Source organism: Podarcis gaigeae, assembly GCF_964106915.1.
Source record: "Podarcis gaigeae genome assembly, chromosome: 9".
Classification (NCBI taxonomy): Eukaryota; Metazoa; Chordata; class Lepidosauria; order Squamata; family Lacertidae; genus Podarcis; species Podarcis gaigeae.
In genome coordinates, this window is record NC_139685.1 from 37055224 (window position 1) to 37080771 (window position 25548).

General features: G+C 44.4%; 2 protein-coding genes across 5 annotated transcripts in view; one reads left to right on the forward strand and one right to left on the reverse strand.

Moving 5' to 3' along the window:
- Window positions 1-9123, reverse strand: part of NPY5R (neuropeptide Y receptor Y5) — a 26599-nt gene extending 17476 nt beyond the window's left edge. Inside the window, exons 1-2 of one of the 2 annotated variants that reach the window (XR_014568090.1) lie at window positions 8211-9123; window positions 7864-8105 (exon numbers count right to left, since the gene is read on the reverse strand). The gene's annotated coding sequence lies outside the window, so the exon portion shown is untranslated. Of the gene's footprint in view, window positions 1-7863; window positions 8106-8210 lie in introns of those variants that run through there. The other variant, XM_083755863.1, reaches the window with a different exon arrangement.
- NPY1R (neuropeptide Y receptor Y1) lies at window positions 5908-23736 on the forward strand (the record flags this gene model as incomplete). Of its 3 annotated transcripts, none has more annotated exons than XM_083755846.1 (3): window positions 5908-6676; window positions 22048-22917; window positions 23039-23736. In XM_083755846.1, the coding sequence occupies 2 exons, from the start codon at window positions 22222-22224 to the stop codon at window positions 23495-23497; spliced, it is 1155 nt and encodes a 384-aa protein (XP_083611972.1). In that variant the 3' UTR covers window positions 23498-23736. The 3 variants fall into 3 exon arrangements, with proteins under 3 accessions (XP_083611972.1, XP_083611970.1, XP_083611971.1); XM_083755844.1 differs by lacking the exon at window positions 5908-6676 and adding an exon at window positions 7870-8128 and having other exon boundaries at window positions 22250-22917; XM_083755845.1 differs by lacking the exon at window positions 5908-6676 and adding an exon at window positions 8021-8128.
- Window positions 23737-25548: the final 1812 nt, after the last annotated feature.

Sequence of the window (25548 nt, forward strand, 5' to 3'; positions counted from 1 at the left end):
AAATAATGTATGGTTTTTTATTGTATTTTATTGCTTCAATTGTTTATTATACATTGTGTTTTATTATATTGCTTTTATTGCAATGCAATGAAATACAATATCAGAAATAAAAGATGCAATAACATGCAGTTATTAATTCCTGTATTGCAGGGGGCTGGACTAGATAACCCTTGGGTCCCTTCCAACTATGAGTCTATGAATTAAAATCAATAGGAATATTTAATATGACGAATGTGTCATCTTGTGTCTTCAACCTGAAATCCACAGACATGCCACAGCCCACCCAGCTGATGCTTGTGGAATAGAGTTTGGGACCTGCTCAATAGAGCTTACCTGCACGTAAGTGTACAGAGTTTTGCACCCTGATGTCATAACTTTTTTTAAAAAAAGTCAATCTATTTGTTTTTATTGCTAGATTTTTTTCCTGGTCTACCTGAAGGAAAAGGGGACACTTAATACTACTGAAACTTCTGCTCAAATCAGTAAGATAAAACTCTGTATTAAACTGTAGAATGCATTATCGTAAAACCAATGAATATTAGCTCATGTTTGCTAAACCCAAGACGTTTAATTTATCTGTCTCTTTATTTCTATTGTTCAAATGAGAGTGCAGATGCAGGCATTTATGTAGCCAAAATGGTGGCATCCATGCTGAAAAGTGAATTCTCAGGAGACTTGGGGGAATGACAAAGTACAAAAAAAGCTTAGGGGGAAATAGTTAAAAGTAGCAAGTAGGGAGGATAACCCAATGGAGGCTGAGTGTGTTGAGTCGCTGTGAATGCTGGCTGACTGTTGGGGTGGGTGGGAAACAAATAACCAGGCAAGAGATCACAGAAATGAAAGAAATCATAGAATTGTAGAGTTGGAAGGGACCCTTAGGATCATCTAGTTCAATCGCCTGCAATGCAGGAATAATGCAGCTGTCCCATTTGGGGATCGAACCCACAACCTTGGCATTATCAGCACCACACTCTAACCAACTGAGCTATCCAGGATGGATTAGAGTGTCTTGGACGAGGGTATAGCTGGCTGGCTGGCTGGAACCCTGAACAAAAGCACTCCACACTGCAATGTTTGTTTCAGGTCACTTACTTTTAAAAATTATTATTACCAAAGGAGGTCAGGGTGACATACACGAGTTTATTTATCACCACAGCAGCCAAAGGGCAGTCTGTTAGGCTGACGGAGAACACCTGTGTCAGCTTAAGTCATGCAGCGAGCGAGATGGCTGAACAGGGATTTCAAGACATGTTTTCCTAATCCATTAAATCACAACTGGGTGTTGAATCCTACCTGGCAGCCCAAATAAGAAAGTGTTGCAGCATTCCCAAAAGTAATTTCTGTGGGGAAGAAGCTTCACAGCTTCCACCAAGAACAGCTCTCACCTTCTTGAATACAGTGTTCAAAGGGTACAGCCATTAAGGCTTTAAAGCCATGATAGAAGAAATATGTGTAGACTTGAAGGGACTTCTATGGATGAAAGCAAACACTTTGTGCCCAGAAATTAATAGGAAAGCAGCTTGGATGATAGAATAGTGGTGTTGTGTGCTTGCGCTGAACAAATCTCTGTCATCTGCTGTATTAGGGGGGCTCTGCTCCTCTGCTGTGCTCACCAACCGGCTTCCAGTGCTGCTCGGATTCACTCCGCTCTGGCCTCCTCTTTCTCCACAGCTCACTCCCAGAGGTGGACTTTGGTAATATGGCACCCAGAGTGAGGCCAAAATTTGGTGCCTCCACATGGACCTTCTCAATTATGCATCTTCTCAATTTTGCATCCCCTCGGCTTGGTGTATAGTTAGCACAGAGGTGCACGCAGAGCTGGGCTCTGCAGGTGAAACATTTTATAAATTCTTTGTGATAGCCAGGATGCAAAGGGTTCCATCACACTCTTTTGCAGTCTTCAAATGTCACTCCTGGAAGTCCTGTGCATCTCTCTGAAGTCCATGAGACATGCAATACTATGTCCACTTAACTTGGGAGTAAGCCCCACTGAACTTAGTGGGATTTGCTGCTGAGTAGATGTGGGTTAAACCACAGAGCCTAGGACTTGCTGATCAGAAGGTCGGCGGTTCGAATCCCCGCGACGGGGTGAGCTCCCGTTGCTCGGTCCCTGCTCCTGCCAACCTAGCAGTTCGAAAGCACATCAAAGTGCAAGTAGATAAACAGGTACAGGCTCTGGCAGGAAGGTAAACGGCGTTTCCGTGCGCTGCTCTGATTCGCCATGCTGGCCACATGACCCGGAAGCTGTACGCTGGCTCCCTTGGCCAATAAAGCAAGATGATCACTGCAATCCCAGAGTCAGTCACGTCTGGACCTAATGGTCAGGGGTACCTTTACCTTTTTACCTTTAGATGTGTATAGGATTGCACTCTTAGACTTAACCAGGTCTAATCTCAAGTGAATCCTATTCTCGGGTGAGTAGAGGATTGCAGTGTTTGTCATTATGCAGTGCAAATCCACCCCCCATCCTTTATGCAAATATTGGAACTTTATATTTCACAACAGCAACTACTGAGAGGTTTTTGGTTTTAAAGAAAAATATGAATGCAACTGGGTTAAGTTTTCAACTGTTTAATTTTTCAATAATTTCCCCCCCCCCCCTTAGGAGTTGGAGTAGGGAAAGCCCAAAACCATTAGTGTGCTTCACTCAATAAACCTTCAGATTACATTTTTCCACTGAAGCGGACACGTCAATAGGCAGGAATCTGTTTGAGAAGGGCTGGGAGTTATAAAAGTATGAAGTTTTCAAATGCATGCTAGACATTAATTACAAGGCTAATTCAATGTTCCTTAATGCCTAGAAAAGAGCAATACATTCTTGATCTGTTCTGCCTTCCTAATTATAGATTGTTGGATGCTGATTTTATTACGAACTTGGCACTTTTGGGCAGGATTTCAAAGCCCAGTTTAATTAAAGCTGCAATGTTCTGCACACTAACTTGGGAGTAAGTCCCAAGGAACTAATTGAAACCTACTTTGGAGAAACATGCAGGGGATTCGTCTGCACAGCAACCTAATGGTATCATTTGGTGAGTTTGGTGGGGTGGGGGAGGAACAGAGCGCTCACAGGGCTGCCGTCCTATGAGATTCTGCCGCCCCAGGCAGCTGCTTCAGTCTGCCTCATGGGTGAGTTGGCACTGCTTGCTGTGAGTGGTCAGATGGGGAGGAGGCAGTGGGAGGAAATGGGAGACTTGGGAGGAAACCCAGCAGGTTGGGAGGCAATGATCAGGACCCAGGTAAGGACTCCAGTGGATGGTTAGGACAGCAACTGGTCCAGGTGTCAATGGATACATTGCATACTGCATCCCAACCAGCTAACTTGACTCCACAGCCACCTCTTGTTAGCAAAGAACCATTCTTCTCAAGAGAGGTGCCTATGGATAAATTGGACATCAAGGTAGCCCCACCTCTATCTTCAAGGCCGTGAAGGCAGCCTCAGTGGCATGAACACAGTTTGCACGTTCAGCCTACTTAAAGGAGTGCCCACTTGCTTGCCCAGTCTTGAGGTTGGGGACAACCACACGAATGACCGTGTCCTCCCCACTCTGCAAAAGGAGAACTTATGGGACATGGCAGTTGTTGGGACAGCATCTTAGCTTACACCTGGCCATGTACCTTAATGCTCTGCTGTGCCTTCTGACTTTGTAACCTGTAACATGAACTATGTTGGGGCGCTGTAGTGAATTTTGGAACACGCATCATACCTGAGCCAAGAGTCCGAATACTGAGTCTGAAACTGGGAGCCAGGTCACCTTTGTACTTCTGCATTCATAGCTTCTGAATATACACACACTCTGTCCTCCATCCGAACGAACAACAGTCATTATCAGAGATCAAGGACACCTTCCAGTCAGGCAAAAATCACTCAAGGAGGGTGTGAACCAAGGCCAGTGAGGGGGCTGGCCTGGAGTTGTGGATTTGGCCCATGAGCCTGAGTTTCCCACCTCAGCTATAAAGGGAACCCAAAAGCAATTTGGCCAAGGCACTCTGCACCACCTGTAGTTTTTAAGGTTTAGAATTTGTGACAGAAGCTGAACCTGGACAGGACCAAAGCATGGCTGGCAATAGCAAGATCTGCCTTCTCCAGAAAAGGATGCAGCTGGTGCACAAACAAGGCTATGGAGAAATGCTCATAGTTGCAGTTGGAACCTGAACATCCAGGAGCCAAACCATGTCTAGGAGCACCAATGAGTTTTTAGGTGCACAATGATCATCCCTTGCTCGATATCAGAGAGATACTAAAGTTAAATCAAGATATTAGGCTTTAGTTCAGTGGTAATCTGTGTGGTTACCCTCAAGGGGTTATTGGGCTAGAACTCCCATCAGCCCCAGCTGGTATGGCCAAAGGGCAGCGATGATGGGAGGTGTAGTCCAAAAACATTGGGAAGGCGCCACATTGACTACTCCTGCTTCAGTGATCCCAAACCCGTCTCAGAAGCAACTGCATGCAGTCTAAACAGGGCAACCAGAAGCAAAGGAGGGACTTTAGAAAATAAAATGAGTTTGGCTTAATATGCCAGGATGAAAAAAGCTGGGCTAGTGAAACGCCCTCATCTGACCAGCCTAGGCCTTATGGATATGCTCTCCACGTACTGCATCTGGGTTAAACGCAGCAGTCAGTCTGACATTTTCTTTCCTTTGCCAGTTATTGTTTAATCAATAGTCTTCTTCCAGGAGCACTGAGATGTGTATCTGTTTAGTATCCTTAGTCTGTTGGGAGTATGACTGATAATTATTCATGGCATTCATCCGGCAATTTGAAATGACAAGCTGGTCCTTGGCTTGGAGCCTGCCACAACAGCTACAAAACAAGGTGCTCTCAGTTGGGTTTCTTTTCATTTTCTTTCTTTAAAAAAATGAATGTGGCCTTGGACTCACAGCCTCTGAAGCGTGAGCCACCAATATGCAGGATCTATTCTGTTTTTCGTGGGTGTCAAAAATCTATATTTCTCTTACATTTTAACTTTGGCAGCCAAAAACCACCTTTCTGCTCCAATCACAACAGTCACATCCACGGGCATCAAACTTCTGCTCTTTTCGCTTTGCTAAGCCTGGCCTAGGGGAGTTCTGCACACAAGTTCAATGAAACAGGCTCAATGTACATACAGCTGTATGCTGTGACCAAGGTGCAGAGCTACTGGTGTCCAGGGGGTGGCTGCTGCATGGCTCTGCCCTATCACATGGGCTGCAACTACAATGGTCGGACCCTAATATGACCCAGCATCAGCTACCTGCCTCAGGATGGGTCTCAGAAGGAGGTGGGCAGGGGACGCAGTCCCTCCTTTCCCTGCTCACTCAGATGCCCTGTACCACGAGGGAGCAGACCTCTCAGGGAGCACAAGCAAGATGGCTGCTGCTGCCACCAGAGCGTATCACAAACTAAATAATTCTGTATGTGATTTACAAAAATTCATTGACAGTAATCAACACCACCTAATACTTAAGAGTTTTAAATGCTATCTACAATGCCGAAATCATAGTGACACACACAATTCAATATATCGAAGTCAAATATTCCAAATAGAAAACTCTTATCTTTGTAGTTGTCTGCTGTAATAAGAAGGATCCAGGATGTCTGGGCGTGGCAAGAAGCCAGCAAAGCCTGCAATCAATGTTTTTTTTAAAAAAGGCATTCCAAATATTCCTGCAATGAGTCCAAGAGAATAATTCTCGATGTGTATACTTGTTGCTGGTGCAATTGCAACAGAACTCTGACAATGAGATTTCAATCTCTGTTTCATGAATCTTCTTCTGGTTGGGCCAAAAAGGAACTATGCAAGGGCAATTCACTGCTCAACTGTTGCATGGTTCCTTTTTTGGTACATTACTGTCAATGAATTTATTCTGTGATATTCTCTGTATTCCTTGGAAAGTGGTACTGAGCCACCATTTAGCCTCGGAGGCTAACTAGGAAGGCCATCAAAACACAAGGACCTCATTAGGCTCCCCTCTGCTGCCCTATGCAATGAGCCGCTGGATGTCGCTTCTGTTCCATGGCTGGAGGTAGTATGCTTTTGAATTCCAGGAAAGCACAGGGAGAGTGCACTTCTGTTTTGGTTTCTCACAGGCATCTAGTTGGCTGCTGTGAGAACAGGATGCTGGCCTAGGTGGGCCACTGGCCTGATCCAGCAGGCTTTTCATATGTTCTGTGGCTGCACTTGCAGTGTCTCCTGGCCCCAACCTGGGTGGGTCTTGCACTCTTGTCCAGTGTGTCTGTTGGCGTGTGGGTCTGCCCAGGGAGCTATATAGAAGTGATGTCATGTGGACTCTCTTTCTTCCCTTGTGTGTGTTTGCTGAAAAACAGTAGTTGTAAGTGTGGCATTCGAACGGAGCCCCCGGTCGTCTCATGGACTATTGACCCATACACCACTAATCCGCTGCCACCAACCAGGTCCTCCCCGGTAAATCACTTAGTCTCAGTCAGCTTCTTAAGTTAACAAAGAAGAGTGTAGTTTATTGCAAACACAAATAAACTTTAACTGCATTCAAAATGTTGTTACTCTTTACCTTCTTAGTCTTATTTTATCCTGTCTCTTAACTCTTCTACCTCCCCTCACTCAAGAACCAACTGCACTAACTGTCTCTCTAATTCCAACTGTCGGCCAACTGCTTTCCCAACTGCCTTTTTCCAACCAACCAACCAAACAAACCATGGACTAAGCCCTTTTATAAACAGGTAGGCTCCGCCTCTGGCTTTTCTAGTGGTCTACCTATTAACTCTTTCTCTCCCCCTGTACAGGCATTTTAAAAAGAACGGGCAAATGCCACAGTAAGGAACACATGTGGACTCAAAGCCCTGCCTGAGAGCATGCCTGGGGACTGGTGGCAATAGGGTGCTTGCTAGCTGCATCACCATGGCTTAACAGAGTAGGGGGTTCCGTGTTGTCATTTTGTGGTGATGATGGGGTGCAATGGGTGTGTCCCAATTGTGCTGAGTTCATTGACTGCCTCTGTGGGGGAGTGGCATCGCTGGGCTCAGCACAGCTTTGGAATGGTGGGCTGCGGTTGGAGTTTCCAGAGATGCCAGGAGACTGTCTGTCATTTCCCCAGAAACATCACTTTTGTATTTTATGCTAATTTCTCCCTGCCATCTTGGGCCGGGCACACATTGGATGTGGTATCCTGTACTGCCAGCATAGCAATGGTATATCTCCAGTTCTGGACTAATGTATTGCTCTGTTCCTGCCAACCTAGCAGTTCGAAAGCACGTCAAAGTGCAAGTAGATAAATAGGTACTGCTCCGGTGGGAAGGTAAATCGTGTTTCCGTGTGCTGCTCTAGTTCACCAGAAGCGGCTTTGTCATGCTGGCCACATGTACACTGGCTCCCTCGGCCAGTAAAGCGAGATGAGCACCGCAACCCCAGAGTTGTCTGCGACTCGACCTAATGGTCAGCAGTCCTTTTACCTTTACCTTTTTTGCTCTGTTAGTTGATTTCAGAAGTGATAGCTCATCTTCTTTGTGTTTTCCATTTAACTAATAGATTTTTTTTATACACACACAAACACACACACAAAACGTTTGGGCCTCTCCATCAGTCGAATTTTCTCATTCGAAAAAGCCGAGGGTTTCTTTTTTTGGGGGGGGGGGTCGCACATGAAATCACATCCCAGCTGCCACTCCCGCTAATGATCGTTTTACATAACCCCATGCACAGAGAAGGGTTCGGCACCGACGGGCTTCGGCCACGAGGTGGCGCAGGCTCGCAAACCACCACGCCGACAAAAATCCGGATTGCAGAAGCATTTCAGAAACTGTCTCCCACACCCGAGAGCTCTTCCCAGCCCCTTTCCTCCCCGCTCCCCCTCCTTCCCTGCAGTTTCCATACTTAATTACATTTATTTCGGAATTACTAGGCAACCCACCTCCAGATGTGCAGCTTAAAGGTGAGGCGCGTGTGCTGGGATCTTCACATCCCGCACCGCACACCGTCATGTGAGAGTGGGAGAATAAGGTGGAGTTCAGCTTTAAGGGGGACGCCTCCTGCTCCGCTCACCCAATCTTCGGGATCCGTGGTGGGCAAATGCCAGCGGGTCTATCCTTCTTTTGCCTTTCGCTTCCCAAGTCAGCCGTCTCTTATCCTCTCGCTTCAGCACTTAGGATGGTGCTTGGAAGAAAGGAAGAATGCAGGTGAGAGACTCTTTTGTGGCTGTTATTATCCTTTTTTTAAAAAAAGCCAGCGGATCTCTCCCCACCCCCTAAAGGCGTTTACCTGTTCCCATTTGCACATTGGACGGAATGACCGTGCCCGCGAAACGAGCCATCTCCCCAATCTGGCACGTGCTAGACCCGGGCTTCGCAGGAATGGCAAGAGAACCGCTTCGAGCGTAGTTCTCCAGCCGAGCCGAGGCAGTGCCGTCGGACGCGCCTGTTGGGCATCTTGTAAGGGGCGCATCTCAAGCCACCAAAACTTGCGAAAAGATCGGGAAGAGAGAGGGAGGGAGGGAGAGGGAGAGAAGGAGGGGAGAAGTGGTTTTTTCTTTCTTTCTTTTTTTGCTGGAAGAGAGAGGAAAGAAGCTGTGAGAAGAAGCCGAGGGCTGTTCTGTAGGTCTTCAAGTCAGCCGATGCTGGGGAGAATCTGCCAGCAACGGCGAAGGGCGAAAGGGCAGGCAGAGGAGCGAGCGCTTCGCAGAAGGACCTAGGCGCACGATCTCTGGCCCCTTTCATCCGCACGCCTGGCTCTCCCAGCCAGAAGGAATGTAAACATGGGGAAGAAGCTGGTATACAGGGAGGAAAGGAGGGGAATTGTAGGGGGTTGGGGTCCCTCAGCCCATTGCAAAGCAGGAATCTCAACTAAAGCATCCATGACAGATGGCCATCTAGCGTCTGCTGGAAGTGAGAGTCTTTTCGGGTTTGGGTAACCCGCGGAAGGGAAGTAGGACCGCTCTTTCCGTCGAAAGGGACAACAGTGGGAAGCCTGTGTAGCCCTTCAGATGTGGTGGGGCTCCGCCTGCCCTCCTCGCCGGCCAGCATCCCCAGTGGTCAGGGGTGATGGGCGTTGGAGACATTTGGAGGTTCCCCATCCTTCTCCAAGCCTGTATTTTCCAGAAAGTATACGGAAGGGGCAGTAAATACCCCGCTGAACCTTGACCCTTAGGAACCTTCGGCAGACGCAGCAGCTTTGGCTGCAGGAAGTCGCCTGTAGTTAATGTTTAGGGCAGATCCGGACTGGAGGGTCCGATTGGAGAGACGCGGTGGGATGGGACCGCGTGGGTGTCAAGTTACAGCCGGTCGGCTCAGGAGCTCATGAGGTTCCCAGGAGACCCGGGGGGCGGGGAGGACAGCACTGTGGGTAATGTTGTATTGGAAGAGAAGGCGATCGTGGCAAATAAATGACCCTCGTTTTCCCAGAACCAAGACACAGAGGAGGCTCAGGTCTCCTCCGCAGAAAAAGCGCGAGCGCAGATGGAATTAGAGCAGATGGAATGAACTAGCCACGTCTCCTCAATTCCCACGAGGGGGTTCGTCGTTGGTGGAGGGTTCTCCCCATGTTAAGTGGGGGCTTTTGTTGCATGAAAGCAGAGAGGCTCAAACAATGGAAGACAAGTGGAGGAAGACGGCCTGACGTCTGCTGCACTCCACAGACTGGTCGTGAGGATGAATCGGATTGAAGCCGGTTTAGATCCCACTTCCCTAACCTCCCTTGGTTGCGTCCACACACAGACAGGCAGATCATTTCCCCCTCCTCCCTCCTCTTAGGGTGCTGTTTTAGGTTCCCAGGATTCAGGAGCCATGCAACCTGTGAGAGAGGGGGTTGTGGAAGATGCTGACTTAATGTGGGAGCTTCAAGGCTGAAGAGGAAAACTGGAAGTCTTGCATTCTCTGCCTCCCCTCAACACACACACACACACACACACACACAGCGCGTTCTGCTGATGCACTTGACTATGTCTAGTCTCATCCTATGTATATTTTCTCCCATTGAGTTCAGTGAGCATATTCTCATGGGAGGGTACATCGTTTGCAACCTGACATCTCATCCTCAATATGTGAAGGCAGACAACTTAATAATAATAATAGGTCTCTCCCAACAACAATAGTATAAATGTATTCAGAAGATTTCAACAGAGATCTTTTCTTTGTGTTTAAGAGTAGGGAGTGGGGTTGTGCATGTTTATTTGGAATCAAGTCTCACTAAGTCCAAAAGTTTGCCATGCATAGAAGCCAGTTCCTCAGCTCCCCATCCTACGTCCTTTGGCTTAACTGGTTTCTGGATCGGGCTATATTGGGGTCCATGTAAGTTTTCTGTCTACACCTCCTGCTTTTTGCCCTTTTAATGAAGCAGAAAGGGTTGAAGTTTGGTCAGTGACTGTGATCCTCTGGAGCTATGTTTTGACATTGGAGCCAACTCCTAGGGCCCAAGGTCCCTTCTCCCCCTCATAAAATATTTGAGCCCCTCCACCCCCATTGATGGGCATTGCCATTCAAACCGTGTGCATGTGTGTGTCTTGTGATTGATTATGCCCCCCAATATTGTATTCAAGTTGGCACCCCTGCGTTCTGATGTGAGGATTTGCCTGTGTCTGGGTCAGAAAGGATTATCAAGATTCCCTTTCAGGAATAGGCTCTTGCCCAGTGAGAGCCAGTGTGGTGTAGTGGTTAAGAGCAGTGGACTCGTAATCTGGTGAACCGGGTTCGCTTCCCCGCTCCTCCACATGCAGCTGCTGGGTGACCTTGGGCTAGTCACAGATCTCTGAAGTCTCTCAGCCTCACTCACCTCACAGAGTGTTTGTTGTGGGGGAGGAAGGAAAAGGAGAATGTTAGCCGCTTTGAGACTCCTTAGGGTAGTGATAAAGCGGGATATCAAATCCAAACTCTTCTGCCCTGGCAGTCCAGCCTCTGCTCAGGGCAATCAACTTTGGAAAGTTTTGATAGATGGGAAAGAAGGCAGGGTGCGAATATTAAACACCAGCATGATCTTAACCATGCCTTTCCTTACTTAACAGTGCAATCCTGTTCTACTGGGAACAATTGGGTTCAATGGGGCTAACTCTCAGTTACCGTAAGTGGTACAGGAATGCATTCCAAAGAGGCAGTTCCATTCCCTCTTATCTGACAGCAAGCCCCACTGAAGTAAGAAAGACTGACATGCATAGGATTGCACCATTGTTCTTGTTGCACTATTAGTGTGTTTAGGGTGGCACCTATGCAGCCTGATACCAAAGTATAAGTTTTTCCTAAATTCCTGGCGCCAGCAGTATTAGAATTTAACAAAGGCTTGGGGGTGTTAGAAGCAGGAAATAGCCAGATTCTGTGTGTGCATCAGGCCTAACCCCTGTGATTAGGCTGTGTGCTAGACAATGCTAATCCAAGGGAATCAACATAAATTAAGTGTTAATTAAGTCAGACGCATCCCCTTTGAGATGGCAGCCTGGGGGTAATATAGCACAACACAGGATCAAAGCGAGTGGGACATCTCCTCTGCCTGTGTTGCAAAAAGCTAGGAAGAGAATAGAGAGTTAGAAGTAATGTGGGCAGAAGCTTCGTGCAGAGTGTTGTAGAGTTATTCAACAGAATTAGTAAGCAGTGGGCTGGAGAGAGAGGCAGAGAAATGGCAGGTGTCTGTTTAATTCCAATGCTGCCTCCCTCCAGCTTGGACTCAGGTTGTATATATGTGTAAATGAACTATACATTCTCCGCTGTGCCTCATTTCCAAAGGAAACACAGGTCCTGTGTAAGCACTTGGTCCCCTGGAATCTTGCACCGCTGTGGAGATTGGGGTCCTGTGTAACAGTATGTAAGGCTGCAAAACTAATCACACTTAGGAAGTAACTTACTCCATGGGGCCTAGAAGGAGGATAGTTTTCCAATTAAAGAAATCTTAACTGATTAATCATGGGCTTTTTCACATCAGTTTACTGTGTGTTTGCAGCTGTTTGCATTCGCATTTAATTTGTGTTGTCCACATGATGTTACCCTTGAACAATGCCCATCTTAATGCTTCTGCTTGTAAATTCAGGTTCACCTGATACTGGAATAATGCAAATTCCCTTCCAAACCACTCCACTCGGGATCACGTATTATTATTTGTTTTTGTGATTTTGGTTGATTGGAGCGATTGCCACTTTCTTCTCCTCCCCTTCCCATACCCAGTACTTCTTCATTGCTTTCATTTCTTTTATGGCCGTTCTTGTAACTATTTCCAGTGTGTTTTCCTTTCTTTCTTTTGCACAAAATCAGAAAACAGAACGAACAAATTTGCTTTTGCACACTTCTTGGGTGGGGTGGGGAAATGTTTATTAAAAACAAGGCTCATGAAGCTACCTGCACACAGGCCCTGTCAGTACTTAAGTGGCATAATAGTATCAACAAATTGGAAGGCAGGGATAAGCACAAAACAGCTACAGGCATGAATGGGAAGAACAGAAGCTGCACCTTATATACAAATTCAGATATGTGCAGGTGTGGGCAGCCCCCATCTAATTCAAATAGAGGGGAAGTGTATTAGCAGCTAAATAATGTGCAAACATGGATAAAGCCCAAAATGAGTTTTAATTGATGGTGGAATGATATTTTATGGACTTAGCAGAAATGCTATAAGAAGCTAAGTATATATAAGTAATTTAGTCTTAATGGGAAATAAGGTCAAAAAATATGTTATTTATAATATGATAGAAAATAGAGAAAGGTGGAAAGGATTTGCTGAAACAAGTACTAGAAGTGGGATACAAAAAGGGAGGTGTGAGGAAGTCGAGGAAACAAGGGAATGAAGGATAGAGTATGGAAAAGGAGGGATGTTTTTAAATTGTTTTTGTTTTGCTTCATTTATGTGTTTAGTTTAATGGGTTCAGGTTGGGTTTTGTATTGTTTATATATTGTATTGTATTGTTTTTGCTTTCTTTTCTCTTCTGTTTTTTTCTTTTTTGTCTTTCTTTTTCTTTCTTCTCCTTTTTTGTAACTTTTAAAAGTAATAAATATTATTTAAAAAACAAAAACAAAATGAGTTTTAATTGATTGATTATTCAATATGCATAAAGGAGAGAAAAAAAATAAGGGAATAATATGCCCTATTCATTTTTAGATGATGATACATGTATTGTTGCAGCAAGCATCATTGAGAAGACGCATTCCCTCTTCTCTGTCACATAGAAGGAGAAGGGAATACCTCTTCTAATTTATAGATGCTTCATATTTACTAATTTACTAATATACTAATTTACTAATAAGAACAGCAGATGACAGGCACCATCTTAGACAGGGAAGGGGAACCTGTGTTCCTGCAGATTTTCGTGGATTCCGGCTCCAACACCCAACCCTGAGCATTGGGTCACTGGCTCTTCAGATATTGCTAGATGACAACTCTAATCCGTCTCAGCCAGCATGTCCAATGCTCAGGGATGGGTGCTGGAGCCAGAATCCATGAAAATCTGCAGGAACACAGATTCCCCTTCCCTGTCTAAGATTGTGTTTGTCATCTGCTGTTTTATTAGTAAATTCTGTCCTCCATTTTATCAATTTTGTTGTGCAAATTGTTGTTGTTAAGAAAACTCTACCTGAACCATATGCGTGTCCTCTGAGCCCCTTCTCTGTTTGCCCTGTCTGAGAAAGCTTTGGTGGGTGGCAGCAGTAGAGAGGGACTTGTCTTTGTTCCTCTCTGACACCCCCAGATCTCCAGACTGTGACACGCTGTCCTAGAACTGACATTGACATATTTTTGGCACCACATTAAGACTTTTCTCTCCACCTAGGCATTTGATGGAATATTGTTGTTGTTGTTTAGTCATTTAGTCATGTCCGACTCTTCGTGACCCCATGGACCAGAGCACGCCAGGCACTCCTGTCTGCCACTGCCTCCCGCAGTTTGGTCAAACTCATGTTGGTAGCTTCGAGAATATGACCCAGCTAAGCAAAGATTTCTATTGCTACCAGTCTAGGTTGCTGATAAAGCCCCCATCCCATTTGGAATCTGGTGTTCATTTTATGTTCTGATCAATTGCTTAACTTTTGGTAGCTTTTGTTTTTACAAATGCATGTTTTAAAACCTGGCTGTAAATTGCAGAGAGGCCATTATGTGAATAACAAATTAAATAAATTAACAACAAGATCAATATTATTATTATTATTATTATTATTATTTAAACCTGATGGTCAGTAAGTTAGGGGAACCTTTTTAGCTGACCAATATATTTTAATGGATTCATCATGCTGATAAAATTCGCTAAACTCGCAGCCCTGTTTCTGATTAAACATGTTTAGGATCACACCACATGTTTCTAAAATGAGGGATGTTGGCACATGAATGCAACTCCACCATCTAGCCTGGAAGCTTTTCCTCTTAGTTCTAGATGCATAGATGATGTGCATTTTATACAATACGATACGATAATCTTTATTGTCATTGTCCCATACAGAACAACGAAATTGAAAAAAATCTAGATCAGACATTCAAAAACCAACAAGCCTGCTATCCCAGCTATCCCAGCCTGGTTAACCCCCTAAAAACTCTGATACTCCATAATTAAATACAATATACTCTCACAGAGACTACCTTACACTGTGTTTAAAACCAAAATCGCATTTGGATAAAAACTGTTTCTCAGGCGGCTAGTCTTTATAACCCTGTGCCTTCTTCCAGAAGGCAGAAGCTGAAAGAGATAATTTCCGGGGTGCGTACTATCCTGCACTATTTCTGCAGCTTTCTTATGCATAGCTGTCAACTTCCCCCTTTTCTTGCGAGGAATCCTATTCGGAATAAGGGAATTTCCCTTTAAAAAAGGGAAACGTTGACAGCTATGTTCTTATGACACCTGGAGCATAGATTTGATCCAAGGTGGGAAGAGTGCACCCAATTATTCTCTCTGCAGTCTTTACAACCCTGGACAGCATTGTTTTCCCCCCTGACTGTGCAGCTCCCAAACCACACGCACAGACCATAAGTTAATACACTCTCAACAGTACAATGGTAGAATGCCATCAACAGGTCCTTTGAGAGATTATTTTTCCGGAGCATTCTCAGAAAATATAACCTCTGCTGTGCTCTCTTCATCAGGTCTTTACAGTTTCCCCCCCAGGTTAGGTCTTCTTTTAAATGGAGAAGCTCACCTTTTCTCCATGCTGAGAGGCTCTGCTTTCTAGTCCAAGTCTAAGTCCTGTTATTGAAACCTTGCTTGGGCCCTTGGTTCATCTTTCCTCCTGTGTTAGGCTTCCTGTTAAAAAAACCAGACACACCCGAGGGGCAGACCCTCCAAGTGTCCCTATTTTCCAGAGACAGTCCCGCATTTACAGAAGCCATCCTGGTTTCTGATTTGATCCCTGAATGTCCCACTTTTCTTTAGGACGTCCCTATTTTTATTGGAGAAATGATGGATGGTATGGAGTTATTTGACCCGAATGCTGTCTGAAGGCAATCCTGTACAGTGGTATCTCGGGTTACATATGCTTCAGTTTACATGCTTCAGGTTACAGACTCCGCTAACCCAGAAATAGTGCTTCAGGTTAAGAACTTTGCTTCAGGATAAGAACAGAAATCGTGCTCTGGCGGTGCGGCGGCAGCAGGAGGCCCCATTAGCTTAAAGTGGTGTTTCAGGTTAAGAACGGATCTCCGGAATGAATTAAATACTTAACCTGAGGTACCACTGTATAGGGAAGGTTTTTTAAAAATGTTTAATGTTTTATTAGGTTTTTATATCTGTTGGAAGCTGCTCAGAGTGGCTGGGGCAACCCAGTTAGATGTGTGGGGTATAAATAGTAAAATTAACATTATGGAATGAGACGTCTCTATTTTCAACAGAGAAATCTTGGAGGGTATGCAGTGGATGCTGGTGAATGATAACCTCCCTGGTTGAAATGCCATGTCTTCTTCTACCACACTTCCACTATTGTAGCTTTCATGTTCGTCATCTATGTTGCATTTGCTGACCATGAGAAATGAAGCTAGTTTGTTTATCAGAACTCGGAGGCAGCCAGCAAGCTCCAAAGACCGTTGAAGCTGGTTTGGGCTTAAGCTGGTGGGGAAGCTCAGGCTTAGGGGCTGAATGTAGGCCTCCCTATCTAATCCTCAGGACTCTTTCCTCCCCTCCCTAAGCTTCAGACCCTCACCAGTTTTGCTCGTTCTCTCACAAGTACTTTTGCCTGGCTGAAATGTGCCTTCCTTGAAAGTTGATAGTGCCTGAATGGAAGTGTGTAAGAGTGTGTGTGTGTGTGTGTGTGTGTGAAACTGTGACTCTTCTAGTATGGCTGGAATGTATTATTTTATTCCCTTCTTCCTCTCCAGCTGTACAGTGGTACCTCAGGTTACATACGCTTCAGGTTACAGACTCCGCTAACCCAGAAATAGTACCTCGGGTTAAGAACTTTGCTTCAGGATGAGAACAGAAATCGTGCTCTGGCGGCGGCGTGGTGGCAGCGGGAGGCCCCATTAGCTAAAGTGGTGCTTCAGGTTAAGAACAGTTTCAGGTTAAGAACGGACCTCTGGAACGAATTAAGTACTTAACCCGAGGTACCACTGTATTCGCTTCTCACCCCACTGGACAGCAGTCAGGTTTCTGTTAGCACCAGCTCCCCTTTTAAGCACAGGCAAGGGGCTGAGGAGGAGAGGCTGTGGGCCAGGTTGGAGGGACCCATGGGCCACCTCTGGCCCATGAGCTAAAGGTTCCCCATCTGTGATATAAGCCAATGAATAGTAGGTGCTCTTATGGATCAAGGCTGCGGGTTGCCTTGGTAAACTCAGCCTTCAGCTCAAGCCTTTCCATTTAAGGGGAAACTTAAGTTGCATGAAGAGGTTTCAGAAGAGGGGGGAAATATCCCACAAGACTTTGCTGTCTATTGATTGCATCAAATGCGGGTCAATTAATTGCTGGTTTAAATTTCCATTGATTCCGTCTTTCTATCCTGCTTCTTTGTAAATGGCAAGAGATTGCTCTGTTGTGTGTATATTTGAGTTCTGTGGATAAATATTGATTTGCTCTTTCCCTCCTCAAATCCTCTTTAATTTTGAATCCTTTTCATTTTGTTCCTGTCTCCTCAGTGGCTGCCCTATCCCTGCAAGACAGCAGTTCTGCCAGAGATGAAAGCAACCAGGATAGCTTATTTGTGCTCGGCCCCCTACTGTTCTTCCGGGGGTCAGCTGGAATATTAACTAGGGAAGGAGTTTGCTTGCAAGAACCGTTGGAGTAACTCTGCTCCAATGCACTGGGCACTTGTCTCTTGGTAGCTGAAAAGAGCATGGCCAAAAGGATTTTTTTTTTAAAGTGGGAGCAAAGGAGAGCAAAGAAAAAGAAGAGGTTTAGAGTAGGTCACAACACAATATATATATATGGTAGAGGTTGGCCCATTAGAATGGGGCACCAGCTTCACTCTGCCCTCAGTCAGTCCCCACCTGCCTGCATGCTTACTTACTTAGAAGCACTCCAGGGGGTAGCACTGACTCGTCAGAATCCTGCCCCTTATTAGCACTCAGCAGGGAGGAGGATGGGGACAAAACTATCATCATCAGGCTCTGCCTATTGGTCTCCTTGCCTTCTGTCCCAATGGGCACCAGTCACCACTGACTAGATCAGTGCCAAACCCAATGGCAAGTGAAATGTGTCTCTCTCTGAAGCCGTGCTTGGAATTTTCCACTTTAAACTTGAGTGGGGCATGATCCAGCTCAGAAACACAGTACAGTGGTACCTCGGGTTACATACGCTTCAGGTTACAGAATCCAAAGCACAAAGCACAGGATTCGTGCTGTGGTGGTTCGTGAGGTAGATGGAGAATGCATAGGGGCCTGACAAGTTGGCAACAAGCTCCAAGGAGATCTGGAGGGCGGGTGTGTGTGTGTGACAGCCACTCAGGTGCTTATCACAGCTAATTAGATCCTTGAACTGAAAGTATAGCTCCATTATATCTGTCTATCTATCATCTATCTATATCTATCTATCTATCTATCTATCATCTATATCTATCTATCTATCTATCTATCTATCTATCTATCTATCTATCTATCTATCTATCATCTATCTATCTATCTATCTATCTATCTATCTATCTATCTATCTATCTATATCTATCTATCTATCTATCTATCTATCTATCTATCTATCTATCTATCTATCTATCTATCATCTCTCTCTCTCTCTCTCTCTCTCTCTCTCTCTCTCTCTCATCTATCTATCTATCTATCATCTATCTATCTATCTATCTATCTATCTATCTATCATCATCATCTATCTATCATCTATCTATCATCTATCTATCTATATCTATCTATCTATATCTATCTATCTATATCTATCTATCTATCTATCTATCTATCTATCTATCTATCTATCATCTATCTATCTATCTATCTATCTATCATCTATCTATCTATCTATCTATCTATCATCATCTATCATCTATCTATCTATCTATCTATCTATCTATCTATCTATCTATCTATCATCTATCTATCTATCATCTATCTATCTATCTATCTATCTATCTATCTATCATCTATCTATCTATCTATCTATCTATCTATCTATCTATCTATCTATCTCTATCTATCTATCTATCTATCTATCTATCTATCTATCATCTATCTATCTATCTATCTATCATCTATCTATCTATCTATCTATCTATCTATCTATCTATCTATCTATCTATCATCTATCTATCTATCTATCTATCTATCATCTATCTATCTATCTATCTATCTATCTATCTATCTATCATCTATCTATCTATCTATCTATCTATCTATCTATCTATCATCTATCATTGTCTCAGGCATTTACAACTAGTGACCTACCAGTCCAAATGCAGTCCTCAATCTATTTATTGCATCGTGCCCTTCTGTCTTTGAGATCGCAGGCAGACAGGCAGGCAGAAAGGAGGCAAACCCATAAGGTTTAACACATCTCCAGTGGACCATCATATATATCTGCTGCCCTGGGTTCAGCTGGGTCGGTCACAAGTCATTTTAACCCCTCTCCTTAGAGTCACTGTAAAATGTTTTCAGTTCTGTATGTGCATGGAATTTATTCTGAACCATTCTGTTCCACTGACATTTGCTGTACGTTACAATATAAAGAACAGGAACAAATTTAAAAACAAAACAAACCTGTAGCAACATCTATTGGAATGAAATACTTAGCAATTAACTTCAATCATCTGAACCTATATCCGTACGCAGAATTCTAGGCACTTGTCATTTTAACTCTGCAGCGCATATCAAACTTCATGCTTTTGCAATGTGACTGAAGAACCAAGGAATACATCTTGATCATGGTCTTTGAATTCTGGGGACATTAGGACAAAGGTAGTCAATGTGGTGACCCGATGTTGGACTACAACTTCCATCAGCCCCAGCCAGGATGGTGAATGGTCAGAGGTGATGGGAGTTGTAGTCTGTGACAACCTCTGCAGGGCACCACATTGGCTAATCCTGCATTAGGATGATATTGAAGGGCAAGGAGTCTTCACCTTTGAGAGAACTTCCATGAGCTCTCAGCCTGACTGGTGGCTGGAAATTTTTCAGTGGGCTGACCCCCTCCATTGGATTTCTTTGAGGATTGGGCTTCTCACAGTGACCTGCAATATTATTCCTAATGTGAATGAGATTGATGATTGCTTAGTGTTTCTCTGCTCCGTGACCTTTCCAAATGAATAAGTGCTTTGAACTGGCCAAGAATGTGTTATGTGTTGTTTTGTTAGTACTCAAGAAGTACTCGGTTTGATCATTAAACTGTGCTTGCTGCTGGAATCTCGTATGCTCTGGGTCTATAGAAAAATTCCTATATGTGACCATTCAGTCTGAATTCCAAATTATGGCAGCTAAACCCTTGAACTGAGTGTCAGAAAATAGTGCAGATGAATGTACCATGGCATCATTCTTAATCGTAACTCATCTGCGGGTTTATGCCGGCACAATGATAGATTTCCTGTTGAGGCTCTCTTATATTAGGCTGCGCTGTTGTAACCTTAGACACACTTACATTGCAGAAAATTGCATTTCAATTCAGTAGTACTTACTTCTGAGCAGGGTTGTGTCAAGTTTAAGAGGCCCCAGAGCATTACTCAAAAAAGTTTATTATTTTAACAGAAAGGACAATGAAAATAGAAACAACACGCTTTTATATTTGCAGACATCCCACCACATAGGCAAGGAGACAGCCGAAAATGAAACAATCTAACTAAAACAAATATTTTTGCAATAAGCCTTTTTGCATGTGGAATAACTTTAAGTGAAGCTGCCTTATGATTTCTTAGTTAGCATATTTGAAGACTTTGTGTTTCAGCAACACAAGAGCACTTATAACACTTATTCACTGGAAGAAACAACACAACATGCACTAGGTGTGTTCTACACATGGCATCAAAATTAAATCACTGCCATGATTTTTTTTAAAAAAAGAACCTTTGAAATGAGACATGAGACTAATTTATGATTAGGCCAAATATTTTCTGCAGTCAAGACGGGTATGGTCTGCCACCAGTGCTCTTTGACAGCTTATGGACACCTGGCCGAATGAAATTTTGATATTAATTGTGGTTATTTCTGTACGTGATGTGACCAATAATTGCATAGTTATTAAGTATATACACAACAGAACAATAATGTCTGGTTTCATAATTTCTTCACCCTGCTCCCTGTGATGTTGAAATGATTTATGTAAAAGTTGAAATTTAGTATCTAGGGGGTGCTAAACTGCAGATTACTTAGCTTGTGTGTTAATCCAGCACTGCTTCTGGGTAAACATGCTTAACATTGGGCACTAAAAGTAGCAGCATGTGTAGATCTCCCATGGTTATTGTCTCAAAGTCCCTGGGAACTTGCACCCCAGGGACGACTTTCAGCCAGATGCCTGTGAGTTAACCTGATATTGCTTGTTGTCTTTGGGTGCAATGCATTGCAATTAAGCTTTATGCAAAGAGGAAGATTTGAATCCTTTCTCTGGGTACGAAGATGTAGGTCTAATTAATATTGTCTCTGGGCAGGGCAGGGGAGCTTTGCATGTGGGCGTTCAGTTGTTGTAGATTCTAGTGCCCATCAGCACGGCCAATGCTTAGGGATGATAAGAGTTGTACTCCAATGTGATCTGGAGGCACCATAGGTTAGCCACGCCTGCTGTAGGGAATGAGAAGTTGGATCATTTTAGAAAATGTTCTTGGTTGTGGGCAGGCCCTCAACACAGCTCCACCCCAGCATAGGTGGAATGAAGCCTTCCATGCCGGGGTGGCACGACAATCATCCCAGGCCTCCTTGCCCAGTCACTTTGAGAGAGGTGATTGTGTGTGGGGGGGGGGTATATGAGCGGCAGCGCATCGTGTGCTGTGCACTTGCTTTGCGCTGCCACCTGTCCACCCGCCCTTTTATTTTAGGTGTCCTCTGTCCTTGCTTTGGGCTTCGGTTGGTCACTTGTCTTGGGACGGGAGCCAGGTAGCAATTTTTCCATTTGGCAGACTGGCATTGGCCACTTGGTTTTTGCCTACCTCTTAGCAATCATCACAACTTTGTAAGGTTTGGCGGTTAGGCATTGGCTTATTGATGTGTGGGGGAGGGCATGTCAGCCATCGCCTGCCCCTCCATGTCCAAGGATATTCCGTTAAAGGAATTCGAGGCCTGGATCTTATCTGAAGTCCACTTGAGGGGCTAGGGCCATGCCAGGCCTCTGGGAACATGGAGGAGAGCTGCAGGCAGGTTCCCCTGATATGAAAGGTTTACCGTTTCATGACTTTCTGCAAGGTGGGCAGGAATCAGATATAGTCTATTGCCAATGCCTAAGCCAATACCACTTACATTTGCTGTAATCAATAAAGTTGTGGCCTAAATTTTGCCCTAAACCTAAACCAAAATTCTGTGCTAGTGTGAATTTATTTCTTATGGGGGGCTGGCTTGGGGCCTTGACACGCAACTGATAACCCTACAGTCCCTTCTGAATATTACCTCAGCAGTGAAAATTCAGGTTTAAACAGCCACTCCATAATAGAAAACAATAGCCTATTCCGGGCAGTGAGGGGGAATAAATATTCCAACTGTGATTAAGGAGGTCCCTGGTTTTCCAATAAAGTACAAAACACCTCCCTCCATTTCTGAAAACCCAAGAAAAATAAATCCGTGTACATTCTTTTTGCCTTTGCAGGTTGTGCATTATTGATGGCATGAACATTTCTGTGGCAGCTTCTGCTGGGAGCCTGTTCTTTGTGTAAGGAGAACAACATTAACACCTTGAATGTGCTTCTGAGAAACCGATTGCCGTTTCAGACCACTGCTCAGCGTGGGCCCAGATTGTTGTGTGCGTGTGGGGAAACCCAACATGAATTCATCACTTCTTTCCTCGGCAGGAAACTATTCCATTCAGAATGTCTCAAAGGAGGCTTCTGGACTCGTGCACTTTGAGGATGAAGACTGTCACGTGCCTTTGGCGATGGTGTTCACCTTGGCTCTGGCTTACGGGGCCGTCATCCTTCTGGGCATCTCTGGGAACCTGGCCTTGATCATCATCATCTTAAAACAAAAGGAGATGCGCAACGTGACGAACATCCTCATTGTCAACCTTTCCTTTTCGGACCTCCTCATCACCATCATGTGTCTTCCCTTCACCTTTGTCTACACCTTAATGGACCACTGGGTCTTTGGCGAGGCCATGTGCAAGCTGAACCCTTTTGTGCAGTGTGTCTCCATCACAGTCTCGGTTTTCTCTTTGGTCCTCATTGCTATTGAGCGCCACCAGCTGATTATCAACCCTCGTGGCTGGAGGCCAAACAACAGACATGCCTACATAGGGATTGCTGCGATCTGGACTCTAGCGGTGGCTTCATCTTTGCCTTTCCTGGTGTATCACATACTGACCGACGAACCTTTCACCAATCTAACGATAGAGGAATACAAAGGGAAGTACGTGTGCTTGGATTCCTTTCCACTGGAGACAATCAGGCTCTCGTATACCACAGCTCTCTTGGTGATACAGTACTTGGGACCCCTTTGCTTTATATTTATTTGCTACTTAAAGGTAAGAGAGAATCGTGTTTTCGTGATGTGTCTTACCTGTTCTTTGTTTCCTCCAAAGAAATGCCTGTAGGATCCACAGTTTTAGGTCACAGAGTTGTTCTTGAATTTTTGTTTTCCCGCAGATATACATGCGCTTAAAAAGGAGGAGCAACATGATGGATAAGATGAGAGACAATAAATACCGATCCACTGAAACGAAAAGGATCAACATCATGCTCATCTCGATTGTGGTGGCCTTCGCGGTGTGCTGGCTCCCTCTGACCGTTTTTAACACAGTCTTTGATTGGAACCATGAAATTCTACCTGTTGCTTCTTGCAGCCACAATTTGCTGTTCCTGATCTGTCACCTCACGGCTATGATCTCTACCTGCGTGAACCCCATCTTTTATGGGTTCCTCAACAAGAACTTCCAGAGGGATTTGCAGGTTTTCTTTCGCTTCTGCGATTTCCACCCGAGGGATGACGACTACGAGACGATAGCCATGTCCACCATGCATACAGACATTTCAAAGACCTCTTTGAAGCAAGCGAGCCCCATTGCGTTTAAGAAAATTAGTGACAGTGACGATGAAAGACTATAGCTCCCAAAGCTCCCGCTACAGATGATATAGTTTCAGGGATCAAGCGCAATGCTTTAAAGAAGTCAATATCTTCCCCTCTCCCTCACTGAGGAACTTTAAACTGTAACTTTCCTATCTGTGGTTCAACTGCTGCTGGTCCCTACCCCCTTTTTGTTGCTTGTAAAAACCAGAGCAAATCTATCTAATCCCTAATATATAATGAAAGTTGGGTCTATTTCTGCTTGAAGCTCTCATCAAAAGAACATTTTTGAGTCTTTTTCTTTGTGCATTGATACATTTCTGTCTTTAGATTTGTTAACTGTATTTATTTAAAAGAGTATATTTTAATTGGGAATGCATACTATTTCCTGGGGGCGGGGGGGGGGGAGAGGTGTTACCCCTTCTTTTCCTAGGTTTTATCCTCCCTGCCCAAAGAATACTTGCAGGTATACCTGGAAGGTCCCAGGTATCAATCTGTGCCATTTCTAAGTAGGACTACTTCTGCCTGAAATCTTGGAAATCCTCTGCCAGTTAGTATTGAAAATACTTAGACAGATGGGCCAGCTGTCTCGACTTGATAGCTATCTATATTCCTATGTATTTGTTCCCCACACTAAGCAATTAGAAAAAATGGGACCCCCCTGCCCATATATCATTACTATAGGAATGGGGAAAATAAATGTTTTCAGAGGAATGGTAGTAAATGGGGGCGATTACCATGGACCGCTCCCCCACATAAGGCTCCCCTTAAAGCCTTTAGCAAAAACCCACTTCTAAACAGAATCAGGCCATTCTGCTTTGAGCAGCTGTTTTGCAGCAGAATCCTAACCATGTATTAACTCACAAGCAAGGATTTCAGCCTTAGTCTTAGAAAATACCTTCCTGTGTCAGAAACAACAGACTGCCATTGAAGTATTACTCCAAAACCTGCAGATTATACTTAAATTTACACGAATCGCTAACTGCATCTGAGTTATTTAAAGATGTGTGTAATTCGAAATGAAAAATGAACAGGATTAATGGAACTAAACAGCCAGTCGTGGACCCTGTCCAGCCTAGGATTAGCACTTTAAGGCCCCAATGTTAAGCACACATGCAAGGAAGTAAGTCACGCTGGGCTAAGTGGCACCTCCCTCTAGGTAAGGATTGTTAGGATTGCGTATCACACCCTTTAGCATCCATGGGGTGTGATGTGTAATCCTGACTATTATTTTAATATCTATACTGGTGATAGTTGGTTACATGCTTAGCACCCTCTCTTGTAAGTCACTGGGTCTTAAAATTGTGCAGCTCATACACACAATAACTTTGACAGCAGTATCCACAAATATATTTGACTGAGTTTTGTAAAGAAACTACCTGTACCCGTATATTTTGTCCCACAGGGTAACTAGCAGCTTAAATGTCTGTGTGGGTGTTTAATTGGGAAAATGAGGCAGGGAGCAAGATTTATCACTCCTGAGCCCAGTGCCGCAGCCCTGATTAGAGTCTCCTGACCCCACAGCTGCCATTAAAGTCCTTTTCTTTAAAACAAAAAAACAGAGCAGGAGTTCTGGTCCCAGGTCTCCTAATGCCACATCTAGTTGTATCCCAAGGGCAGCTCAATTTACACAAATGTACACAGGGAGAAAGCACACTGAGATGGTAAATTAGGACTTAAGTCCTAATTCTGAGGTGCCACATTTGATTAACTCAGTATGCAGGCTGACTCACAACCTAATAGGCAGTATTAGCCACTGTTATTGTTTCTAAGCATCTCAGGTTATTACATAAAATATGTCCCAGTGACTTGATACTATTCAGAGTCATTAGCCTAATTCGGTAGTATAATTATGCTCATGGTCTGTGACCAGATTTTCATGGTTTAACCCTCTTGAAAGGTAGTGGCGGCGACTGCATCCATTGTGATTTCTGACTGAAAACTAACTTGATTATTTGAGGCTCTTCATTGTCTGTCAGCTATGGTGTACCATAGCAATCTGGGGAAATGTTCAGGGCTGTAGCCACAAGGTAGCCAGCACCCCATAAAATAAAAAAAGAGGAAATGGAAGTCTGCTTCGGTGTGCTGCTCT